General features: G+C 36.4%; 1 protein-coding gene across 1 annotated transcript; it reads left to right on the forward strand.

The window, feature by feature from the left end:
- The first annotated feature begins 448 nt into the window (after window positions 1–448).
- LOC143569569 (uncharacterized) lies at window positions 449–3,777 on the forward strand. Its single transcript, XM_077055445.1, has 6 exons — window positions 449–544; window positions 1,228–1,398; window positions 1,780–1,984; window positions 2,078–2,206; window positions 2,411–2,654; window positions 3,615–3,777. The coding sequence occupies exons 1-6, from the start codon at window positions 449–451 to the stop codon at window positions 3,775–3,777; spliced, it is 1,008 nt and encodes a 335-aa protein (XP_076911560.1).
- The last annotated feature ends 9,379 nt before the right edge of the window (window positions 3,778–13,156 follow it).

Consider the following 13,156-nt stretch of genomic DNA (forward strand, 5'->3'; position numbering starts at 1 on the left):
AGGATGATCCCGAAGAGGAAGTTAATTATGCTTACAGGGAGTCTAAAGGCCAAGGGTATAACTTAAGCATCTATCACCCGGGCCTAAGGAACCACCCGAACTTTAGATACTGGAATGCCGCTACTCAGTCAAATACAAATTTACAAGGTTCGAGCCAAAACCGCCAGCAGAGTTGTTACCGAAAGGGTGGTTATCAGCAGGGTTCATATAATCAGAATAGTGGTTGGGGATATAACAGAGACGGTAATCAGGGTGGTAGTTCATCGGGTGGCCAAAATCAGGACCAACAGAAAAGGTCCTCGGGTAATTCACACGAGTCCGAGCACTCGAAGTTCGACGCTTTGGTGAAGATAGTGACAGATAATTAGAAAGACACTCGGAAGCAGTTCGAGTTACGATACAAATCTTCAGAAACGATGTCAAAACAAATTGGCCAGCTTGCCCGGACATGGCAAAGTTGCAGAAAAGTGCGGGTCAGCTATCGAGTGACACCACGGTGAACCCGAACCATTACTGTTCGCGTTCTAAGAAACACGTGAACCAGGTAAGTATCTTAACATGAGGTAAGAAATATGAAAATAACTTCCACCACCACTATTTGAGGGGGTGGTGGAAGAAGTTGATGAAATTGTCATTAGTGATGACGAACCAGAACCGGTTACTTTAAGTAAGCCTAATTATAGTGAAAATAAAATTAACAAACCGGTTCTGAAAGATGGCACCACCGATTCTAAGGACAATGGGAAGGTGAAAATCGTCCCATATCCTGATGCATTGTTGGCGCCATCTAAGGCGAAGATGGCAACTAATTAGAGCCCATAACAAGAAGAGATTTGTGAAACTTTTAAACAGATTAATTAGTAATCCCCTATTAGATTCCATAAAACATATTCCCGCCTATGCTAAGTATCTGAAAGAGTTATGCACACAAAAGTGGAACCACAGAATTCCTAAACATATTGAGTTTACGGATAATGTGAGTGCAATTATTTTGGTTGCTCTTCCACCTAAGTTACAAGATCCGAGAGCTCTTATTATAACTATTCAAGTGGGTGATTTTAAAATGACACATGCATTTCTCGATCTTGGAGCTAGTATTAGTATCCTCCCAGGATGTCTTTACGATCACTATGACTTTGGTCCGCTTTGGGCAATCGCTGCAATGCTTGTTCTAGATAACCAAACACCGAAAATTTCTCGAGGGATACTGACTGATGTGATTGTTAGGTGCAAGACTTTTATTTCCCAGTTAACTTTTTAATCCTTGATTATGTTTTGGGTGAGAGGACCAAGCAGCCCATGGTTATACTTGTTAGGCAGTTTTTGGCTACTGCAAATGCCAACATTAATTGTAGAGGTGGTACAGTTGACATGGCATTTGGTAACCATAAGCTTAAGGTAAATGTTTTCACACATGTAAATAATTCTCCGATCAATGACGAGTGCTTTATGATCGATGTTATTAACGAGTGATTTCGTTAATACTACTCTTTCGTGAACACGACGTGCTTTATTTTTTACAGGTTATAGGTGGAAACTGATAAAAAAAACTAGAGGATGAAGAAAGGAAGATGGAAGTTTCAGCTGTTAAAGGAGATCGACCACCGTGGTTGGTTCAGGGGGGACAACTACCCGAGAAGATCGATACAGGGTTAAAACCGTCACTGTAGGAAGCACAAAAAGTCGAGCTTAAGGAGCTCCTAAATCATTTAAAATATGTTTTTCTCGGTAAGAGCGAAACTTTACCTGTTATTATAGCTTCTAATTTGTCTTGAACAGGAAAGTACTCTGTTGGAGGTGCGGGTTGTAGATAAGGAGGTGATCGGGTGGACAATTGCGGATCTAAAAGGGATTAGTCCCTCCATTTTCGTGCATAAGATTCTTACAGATTTGTCAGCTAAAACCGTGCATGATGCTCAACGGAGGTTGAACCCGAACATGCGAGAGGTTGTGAAGAAGGTGGTGCTGAAATGGCTCCATGCAGGTATCGTATTCACCATTTCTAACAGCACGTGGGTGAGCCCAACTCAGACGGTATAGAAAAAGGCAAGCATCCAAGTTGTTAATGACGACTCAGGTAACGAGGTAGCTACCCGGCCGGTATCCGGGTGGCGTATTTGTATCGATTATCGGAAGCTGCATGCGGCTACATCGAAAGATCATTTTCCGCTTCCGTTTATTGATCAGATTGTAGAGAAGCTATCAGGTCAGAAATTTTATTGTTTTCAAGATGGTTATTCATGTTATAATCAGATAGCTAATCATCCTGAATATCAGGAAAAGGCCACGTTTACTTTCCCATAAGGCACATTCGCATTTAGGCGCATGCCATTTGGTCTATGTAATGCCCCCGCCACCTTCTAAAGGTGTATGATGAGTATCTTTTTTGATATGATGGGGGTGTCTTTAGATATATTCATGGATGATTTGGGTCAACGGGTTAAAAAGAAACCTGTTTCCATATACTATGCAAGTAAAACCCTCTCGGATTCTCAACTGAATTATACCACAACCGAGAAGAAGTTACTAGTGGTAGTATATGCTCTCGATACATTCCGGTCTTATATTTGGGGTAGTAAAGTCATTATATATTCTGACCACTCTGTTGTCAAGTACCTCTTATACAAAAAGGACGCAAAACCAAGATTGATCAGGTTGATTTTGTTGCTTTGGGAGTTTGATCTAGAGATTCGGGACAAGAAAGGGAGTGAAAATGTTGTTGCAGATCACTTGTCCTGAATCATGGTGGAAGATGGAGACAAGGACGGGCCCAATAACAAGTCCTTTCCTGACGAACAGATTTTGCGGTTTCCCAAAATCCTTGGTCAGATATTGTTAATTTTAATGTTTCGGGTGACATACCGGAGCATTGGCCAAGGAGGAAGAAGAAACACTTGATGTCACAAGCTAAACAATAAATTTGGGATGACCCGGGTTTGTTCAAGATTGGTGCTGATCAGATGATGAGACGATGCATACCCGAGGAGGATGTCAGATCAGTGTTGGTACACGCGCTAGAAAACAACTAGAAAAGTTTTGACGGGTGACTTTTATTGGCCATCATTGTTTAAGGATGCTCACGAGTTTGCGACACACTGTTTAAAGTGTCAACAACGCGGGAGCATTTCTAAGAGGGATGAGATGCCTTGAACCCGATCCTTGTAGTTGATATTTTTGATGTTTGTGGGAACGATTTCATGGTCCCATTCCCGAACTCTTACAGTAATTTGTATATCCTAGTAGTTGTCGACTATGTGTCTAAATGGGTTGAGGCAATATCTACTCAGACGAATGATCACCTTGTCATTTGTAGCTTTGTGCAATCTAATATTTTCTCGAGATTTGGAATCCCCTGGACCATCATTAATGATGGGGATCCTATTTCAAAAATTTTAAATTCGGTAAGTTTCTTTAACGATATGGGGTTGGTCATAGAATCACAACTCCTTACCATCCACAAACGAGAGAACAAGTTGAAGTGTCTAATCAACAAATTAAACAGATTTTACAGAAAACCGTTCAGACAGACCGTAAGGATTGGTCAACTAAGTTGACTGATGCTTTGTGAGCTTACCAAAGAGATTATAAACGCCGATTGGTACCACACCTTATAGAATTGTGTATGGAAAGGATTGCCATTTACCGGCTAAAATTGCACAACGAGCTCATTGGGCCACTAAACAAGTTAACACTAGTTATGATGATGCGGGTAAAGATAGGAAGTTCTCGTTGTGTGAGATTAAGGGGTTACGGGACGAGGCGTACGAGTGTGCATAGGCTTATAAGGCAGAGATGAAGAAGGTACATGATGCTAAAATCTGGTTGAAGAATTTTGAACTTGGTCAAAGAGTTTGGATTTACAACACGAGGATGAAGCTTTTTCTGGGTAAACTCAAAAGCAAGTGGATGGACTCGTATTTGATTGTTCGAGTTGGGAATTACGGGTAATGCGAGATTGAAGATTTTGATGACCACGTGAGGCAAGTGGTGAATGGCTATAGGTTGAAGCCATATTTGGAGATGGAAGATATTCTTAACATCAGTAAGGAATCTGTGAGTTTCATTAAAACCTCGTCGGTTTAAAAACACACTTGATGGTGAATTACACATGTTTCCAGGTTCGTGTATATTTTGTTGTATTGGGAACTGTGTGGGTGTAGTACACTACAAACCCTCACGAGACCATACTCGTCCACCCGGGCTACTAGGGGTTTAAAGGACTTGTTGCGTAAGCTAAATGCAATTGTGATTCCTATGAAAGTGAGTTAGGTATTTTAACATTTTAACTCGTTTAACAAAATTTGTTTTGGAACTTAATAATCGGCTCGGTAATCGTCTTATAAAATTAATTAATTTACAAAATCATTTTTGCAAAAGTTCTTATAAGACTTATGTCTTACACTTGTGAGAAGCTTGCTTCTACACGTCTCGAGATTTTGCAGATTTGGTTATGGTATTTGGGGGAGACGAGTGTCCACTAGGGTTTCCTACCATGTCGAGCATGCATTATCATTCATATTAGGTGATTTTAGTTTCATAATTTATTTTGTTATTTTAGTTTGAGTGTTAGAAGTGTACTTGTATATTTTAGTGTCAGAACCATCACATTAGAGCTTCGGTTATAAATAGTTAAACAGTCAATTTCAACCTTGTCCTCCAAATGTTCTTTAAACGATTCATATTTTTAACACTGAGGACAATATCAACCTCAAGTGTGGGGACGAGGAAAAATTGAAATTTTTAGCCCGATAGTACCTCGAATAGTGTTCGGAAACCAACGTTGTTAAGTGTCTATTATTGTGATTAATGCCAAGTTATAGGTTTCTTTTCATGTTTAGTTTTTCAGCTTCTCGATAGTTTTCCTAACAATTTTTTCATAAAATGTTGAAAATGGGGTCGTTTAGGCGGGGATAACGAGTCAAGGGGACAGATATACATGTTTCATATCGGTAGCCCATATTTCCAAACATATTGTGAGATGACCCCATATACTTAATACACATATTATATAATAAATATAGAACATGCCATATATTATGATTTGAAGGTAACTGGTATGTTTCACAAAATTAGAACTTGCTTGTCATATGCTTATCGAGATCTTAATACCACCACATGTATGGAGATTAGGACTTTAGAAAACCCATACATACAGTTTCCCCCATTAAATAAAATTCATTACCCGACATTATCCCCCTATGAGCCCATTTGGACCTTATTCCTTTTAATTTGTTAAAACAACATTACACACCATTTTAGCTTTGGCCTTCATTTTATTTTTACCCTGTGTGATGAAATCCAATTATCTAGTTATATATAGTCAAAAGAGTTGTAATAATTTGAATGTCAAGGTAGTATATATATGTTTAGTGTTTGGTAAAAATAATCAGAAAAAGCCAAAAAGAAGTTATCAGTTTAAGTTCAGTCACTGTAAATAGCAGTTTGTCTGTATTTGATTGTTTATTTGTGTATTTGTAAAACTGGGTTTCATCTACCTTAGTCGCTAAATATGCCTAATCCGCACCCAAACCTAGGCCTTAGAAAAACCCTTAGTCCAATTCTTCATGCAATCAATGGGTAATGGGTGGAGATATGACTGACCTGCAAGCATATTAAGTTGTGACCATATTTGTTATTTAAGGGCATAGATTTATACAAGCACATATTTTGTTAGTCCGGATATTAAACAGAGAGAAGTGTTGATAATGTGAGGGGTGTGAACATGTATGCCTTAACCGGAAACAAAGTACACTCGTCTGGGCGACTCTATTGTATTTTATATCATCGTTTAAATATATTTATGTGTTGTCAATCTAGAAAGTGTCAATCTGGGAAACTGGGTATGACCTTAAACCATACTAGTATTAACGGCGATAATTGACATACCTATGATGGAGGTTGATGTTTACTTTAGAGTTTGCTTGAGGGCAAGCCAACGATAAGTGTGGGGATGTGATGGTTGAGTAGAAATCATGTATTTATATACGTTATTTTATTAATTTATTTTTTTTTTGAGTTTATTGTGTGAACTACGATACTTCAAGCGTTTTTTTGTATTTCAGGTCATTGAGCATTAAAGATACCAATTGGAGACATTTATGAGCATGCCTTGGAGTCTCGACAAGATCGGGTTCGATGCGCACGTGATTCAGGGTTTCATAATAATAATAATAACAATTTTAAAAGTAACATAATTTATGGAGAATTAAACTTAATGGTCAGTGATTAAAGTTTAAAGATATTTGGCACTTGTGGAAATCTAAAAGTGCAATAATAGACCTTGCACAGTTGCACTCAAATAAAGTTATTATGGAGCTAGATGAATGAATTCAACATGGGCCATGTGTGTGCTACGTGAGATAAAAGAAAGAAATCGAAAGGCTGGGGTATTTTTCATGGTTATTAGGGGAACGCACATTGGAGAACAAGAGGAGGTACATGGCAGTAGTAGGTCACATAGAAAAAAACAAAGGGGAAGTCAAGCAGATACATTCACCCTCTCATCATATTCATGGCCTACCAAACATCAAGTGAACACCAAATCATCACCATGAGCGGCTAGTCTCTGCGAGTCATACCCGGGGTGTAGAGTATTGTACTTGTTCAATTTTTCTCATGTTTTAAGAACTAAATATTTGTAATTATTGATTGTCGATTTATGAACATTGATGTTTGGTATTATTGTGCACTCAGTCGGTTTAGGTTTATTTCGACCAGAATGATTATTTTGCGGGTTGTTGTGATACGTGTTCATAGGGTTGTATTAATTAGTTTGAATGTGATAAAGCATACAATTTCCATTAGATGAGTCACACTAATATGGATCGTTTGATAACTAGAGTAGTGTGTTAGCTATTGTTGATGCCTAAGGTTTAACTAGTTGATTAACCTGATTCGATTATTGATAATTAATTTGTTAAATGACATGATATTTCTATTTCTTACATGCTTGAACCTCGGGTGTGATTTGTTCTTATTTATTGATTGAATTTTGCTTTGTTTGATTGCTTTAGTAATATTAAATCTAAATTATTTGCTAGTGTGATCAACACTTTTGGCATCTACTTCATAATTCTAGAAATTGGTTACATGTTACACTGACCACATACTCCTCGTGGTTCGACACCCTTGGCTTAATGTGATTAGGACTTCATTTTAATTATTTTTACTAGATAGCGAAGATCTAACATCATTAGCCAACGAGATGTACCATGCTCTCGGGGCTTGGTGAAGACCTAAAAAGGCCTTGTTCAAATGATAAACACGCTCAGGATAGTCAGGATCTTCAAAACCAGGAGTCTGCTTCACATACACTAATTCATGAATTTCCCCATTAGGAAACACACTCTTAACTTCCATTTGATAAACCTTGAAATTCCTCAATAGACGATAGGCCAAAAAGATTCGTATAGCCTACAGTCGTGAAAACGGAGCATATACTTCAGTGTAATCTATGCCTTCTTGTTAATAGAAACCTTGGACTACCAATCTTACCTTATTACGCACAATTACTCCCTTTTTGCAACTAAATACCCATTTTCTCGGGATCGCCTTCTTCACCTGAGCCGATTTATTAATGAGATCCCAAACACCCAGTCGAATAAACCGTTGCAACTCTTATTGCATTGCTTCTACCCAGGAACATTCTTAAAGTGCCACGGAAACACTTGTCGGTTTAATTTGGGATAGAAAGCAAGTGTATTTGGAAATGCTCGTGATTCCCAATACACGCAAATCAGCATACACACACATTATCTTATCATCACATACATTTGCAACTTGACTTCGGGTACGCACTCCCTCATTCATGAAAAGACCATGTGCCAATGACATGTAGGATCATATGAGAATAGAATACTATTTACTTTTTAACATTATACGCATAATTCATAACGAGATGAATTGAACACAAGTAATCCTTTCAATCTCTTCTTCTTTATATTTATCAAAACTGTCTTAGTACATAACAGATATTACAATCTTTCAGCTCATGTACTTTGGAATTAAAAACTCCTAAACATAACGCATAAGTCTAGTATTTATAGACTTGGATATGACATGTACAGCGAAGATGACATGTACGACGCATATGTCATGCTCCGTATAAGTGCATATGCGCTACATATGGACTTATGCGCTATAACATACAAAACTACATTCCAAACTATTTTGAATACATACAAGACCCTAGCATTAGACATCTATGTACTAACAACTCACATCACTGATAATGTTTTCCTAAGGATGATAAGAATGAATCCGAAGAGTCAGATTTTCAGGAACTTCAACATTGTCTTGTAAGTTGGTGACCTTTTCTTCAGCCGATTCAGCATTCAAGGATTGGGAAGATTCTCTAGATTGTATCTCAGGATCATCATGAGATTCAACAAATGGTTCATAGATAGAATATTCAAGGTCAGATTTTCTGAAATTTCTGGTTGATCATGTAGAGGTACATCTTGATACAGAGAAGATCTTGAAACAGATAAGATCTCATATTCAAGATAACCATGAACTAAATCTTCAGTTTGTACATCAACCGAGGGAGTGAAATAATCAAATAGACCATCATAATCAAACATCCAATCAGGTTCCTTGCCAGTAGGTGGTGTGGTGTACCTTTGACAATCTACATGGTACCATTCTTCAATACGCCCAGAAGAGAAATTAAATACCCATACCCGTTTCTTAGGTGACACATACCCAAGAAAGTAACCTTCTATAGCCTTCTCTTCAAATTTACCCGCATCTTTCTTCAACATTATACAGGGATACCCGAATGGTTCAAGAAATTGACGGTTCGGCTTACGGTTATTAAGAAACTCATAACTTGTCTTTTTTAGCTTCTTCACCATGAGAACTAGATTCAAAGTATAACAAGAAGTATTCACAGCCTTGTTCCAGAATTGAGGAAGCTTAGAAACTTCTAACATAGTTCTAGCCGCCTCAATTATAGTCTGATTCTTCCTTTCAGCAACCCTTTCTGTTGTGGCACATATGGAGCACTATATTCGTGATGAATACCCTTTTTCATATAGAATAACTCCATCATGATATTCTTAAACTCGGTGCCATTATCATTTCGAATACGCCTCACTTTCAACTTGTAAAGTGATTCGATTTTGGTGATCAGATTTTGCACAAGAACTGTTGTCTGATCCTTCGTACTCATATATAACACCCAGGAAAATCGAGAACAGTCATCAGTAACAACTAAACAATACAAATCCCCAGCAATACTTGCTCTATTCACGGGACCAAACAAATCCATATGTAGACGTTCCAAATGAGTATTGATTGAGTTAATCTATTTCAATGGATATGACTTTTTCTTTTGTTTCCTTTTCTTGAACGCAACATAGTGATCTCGGTCATCTTAATATTCTTCAATGAAAAACCCTCCACCTAATCATTTGCCGCCAAATGATTCATCTTACGAACGTGGATATGACACATCCTTCTTGGGCTGAACCTTTGACTCTTTTAGTATAAATTAACTTTAGGTTTTCATATTGGAACAACATCAACAGGAAACTTGACACCATTAACTTTCTTTTTCAATTCATGCTGGTGTAATTGATGAAATTGACTATAAGTCAAAGTTTCATTTGACCATTTCTTTAGATAATCATCATGAAGTACACCAATATTAACATTATTACAAATAGGTTTAATAAGCTTGACCTCTTTGTCATTCACACTTTTCTTTTCAAAACTCACCCTCACAACCTTCCTAGGGATAATTTCACTAAACATAATATGAGTATCATCAACATTAGCTTGTGCAGGTTGTCTTTTCAAAATACTCTTAATCACCGGAACATGTTTCACTCAATTTCACCCTAGATTCACACTTCTTTGCTACATGACCTCGTTCACCACATGAGAAACATGTTCTCATATCCACAAACACTTGTGGTGAATCAACTTTGACACGTTAATCCTCAGGTTAAAAAGTTACAACCTGCATATTAGAATTGCCCAATTTGTGTGCATGTTTATTCTTGTAGAAATCTAAATTAGAACACTCAGTGAAACTTTGAAGTGAATCTAATCCAAATGACTTCAAAAACTTAATGGGTTTCAGGAAATTTGATTTAATTTTCATTTGATACTTGTTAACCATTTTCTTTATATTTCAAAGCCTTTATCAAGTTCAGTCAAACTTGATATCTCACAATTAAACACTCTTTCAACAAGTTCAGGTTTTATCAAACTCAAAGGAACAACTTTATCAGAAAACACTTGATTCACACTTTAAGTTTGTAACCCCTATTATTATTTACTTTATCACTCCTAACAGGATTTATGAACTTCATTAAATCCTCATCTTAAATCACCGTCTTTTCAGATGTTCTTTCACTCATACATGTAGTCTTAGAACCAATTCTAGATTTCTCAAAATCAAATGGTTCACAAAGAATATGATTTGCAAGAGGAATATTCTTGTCTTTGTGAATCACAGTTGGTTAAAAAACATCTCAACTACTATACTGTTATCAGTTTTAGAGAAAACCAAATTGCTATGAATATGAGATTATAAAGTTGACTTTTTCTCAAAAGTTTTAATGGTTCCACTGGTTTAAACTTCTCCTCTTTGATAACCTCACAGTCACAGTAGGATCTATAGTCAAAGGACTATCAATATCCAATTTTTGTAAATTTTCTGTGTCTGGTAGTTTAGTATAATCATTTTGAAAAGGAAGAGGAATTTCAACAAACCCTAAACCAGTTTTTCCATCTTTTTGATGAATATTATTAACTCCAATGATTTTATATAACAAAAATGATGAGTTTGTAAATTTTCCAATTTGTTTTTCAACATCGTCACCTCATTTTCTAGTTCCATCATGTTGGTTCTTAATCTCAAGATATCTTGAAACTGATATCAATAATGCTTAGCTTAGTAGAATATTCATATTTCAAATCATGATTACTCTCGGACAAAGCAACGATCTTTTCTTTAGATTTTTTTTATCACTTTCAACTACTAGCTGATAGTTATCATGAATGATAGCCGAATCACATACTAATTGTTCATTGTATTGACGAATCAATTCAAGCTTAGACTTGAATTCAACATAATGAAAATACTCCAGTTTCTAAGTTTCATCATCAAAAGAAGAAACAATTTTAGAAGAGTTAGAACTAACCTCTACAATTTTAGCCATGAAAGCAAATGTTCTTTGCTGATCCACATTTGTACATCTGAATCAGTTTCATATTCTTCATTTTCTTCAATCAGCTTCTCATGCTCAGTATCATCAGATTTGTCAACACGAGCAATTACAGCCAGTTTAGCTTGATGCACTTCAGTAGATGCGTCACTCAACAATATTTGTGACCAATCAATCCCATATTGTGTTATCATTACTTGTGACCCACTTGGATTTACAGAATCAGCTCCCTTTGGTTTCTCCTTAGACTCAAAGATGTTATACTTCTTTTTGTTAGAGTTTCTATCTTGAGTCCTTTGACTAGGAGAATATTCTTTCCTTGGTTATCATATTCTTTAGCAAAATGGCCAAATTCCTGACAATTATAACACTTAACTTTCAGCTTATCGAACCTGATTCTTTTACTCATGGCTGGTATATCATTCCTAGTTCACTGCATGAACTTCTTGATTTTCCTTACTATCATAGCCATGTTCCACTTTAGATCCATTAACTCAAGATCATCAGCCTCCAGTTGATCATAATCCTCATTAGTCATGTCACAATTTGCAACTTAAATACCCACCAATTGCTCACAAGAAGTCATGCAAGCCCCATGAAGGCAAAATGGTTTTCTGCTTCCTTCATGTTTACATTAGATGGTGTAATAGGAGGAATTGACCCAACACCCATACTAGATGAACTTGAAGATAGAGAAGGTTCAAACACAGCTTTATGAGGAATCACTTGATTTGTTTGAGAATAAAAATCAGTAATTATAACAGATGTACTACTCTTATTCACAGGAAGTGCCCCACCATACAATGTTGGATCTTGATTACCCTTAGATGTACCTTGACATTTCAATTCAAACTCCCTTTCTTTCAACTTTTGCACAAAATCCATAGTAGTGAGCATTTAATTCTTGAAATACCCATTTTCTATAAGAACCATCAGATAAATAGAGTATGAATTTGGAAGAGCATTCTTTAACGTGTCAATCTTGTCACTTTCATCCTGGTTCATATTAAATCTAGTTAGCTCAGTTGTTAGATGACAAAACCTTATCAACAATTCACCAACAGATTCTCCAGGCATGAGATTGAATTTTTTGAATTAAACTTCAGCATTGATTTTTTTTTTACTTTCTTGTGTATTACCCATGCTTCTTTCTTTTTATGTTGGTACAATGGAGCAGCTTGTTTAATATGATTGAATTGGTGGAAATTTTGCTCATGTAAAACCATTGTTAAAGTGGAATAGGCCTTTGTTTCCACTTCATAAGCTTTCCTTTCCTCAACAGTCATTTTTTGATAAATAACTTTTCCACCTGACTAGTACCAGGATAATCCACATACAATGGTTCATATGTATTCTACAAACTTTGCGTGCATTTTGGATGAATTGCTCCCAAATAAGCTCTAAACATTAAATCCCATTTTGGAAAATCATAGAGATTATTAGGTCTCGGGCATTTGGTATGATACCCAATCTCAGTGTCACTGGTTAACATATGCTGCATAATTGCATTCTAAGAAGCCAATGCATAATAATTTGCCATTGTGAAAAGTTCAAGGGCTTAAACTGTTAATCTGAAAGTTTAAATGATGAACTTGACAATCTATGAAAATTATGGTAACAAATGAGAGAATTTCTGCTATAACGAATGAACCAGAATAAACAATGAAACGAATGAGACTTGACGAATGAGTAACAGTAACTTTGGCGAATGATACTATAACGAATGAGAAATGACGAATGATGTTCAGTAACTAACGAAAAAGTTGCAAAATGAAATCAGGTAACGAATGTGTGAACTGTAATGAGTGGTTTGTTAAAACGGTTATAACAATCTGATAACCGCCTAACAAATGAATTCAAGACAATTAACGAATGAATTCATAATTTTTCAAGAATTAACGAATGAGTTCATCCACATATCCAGTTTTTCATATTCGATACTTAATCCAAACTTCACTAAACCAATTCATACCACACCA

Source organism: Bidens hawaiensis, unplaced genomic scaffold (genome assembly GCF_021521415.1).
Source record: "Bidens hawaiensis isolate Kalapana, Puna unplaced genomic scaffold, B.hawaiensis_p1.1 tig00024618_1, whole genome shotgun sequence".
NCBI lineage: Eukaryota > Viridiplantae > Streptophyta > Magnoliopsida > Asterales > Asteraceae > Bidens > Bidens hawaiensis.

Bases quoted from the DNA above. Each gene is read 5' to 3' on its own strand.
- LOC143569569 (XM_077055445.1), top strand. From the start codon at position 449: ATGGCAAAGTTGCAGAAAAGTGCGGGTCAGCTATCGAGTGACACCACG. The intron at 1,985-2,077 runs GTATCGTATTCA...ATGACGACTCAG, and splicing joins GCTGAAATGGCTCCATGCAG to GTAACGAGGTAGCTACCCGG. The intron at 2,207-2,410 runs GTCAGAAATTTT...GGGTGTCTTTAG, and splicing joins GATTGTAGAGAAGCTATCAG to ATATATTCATGGATGATTTG.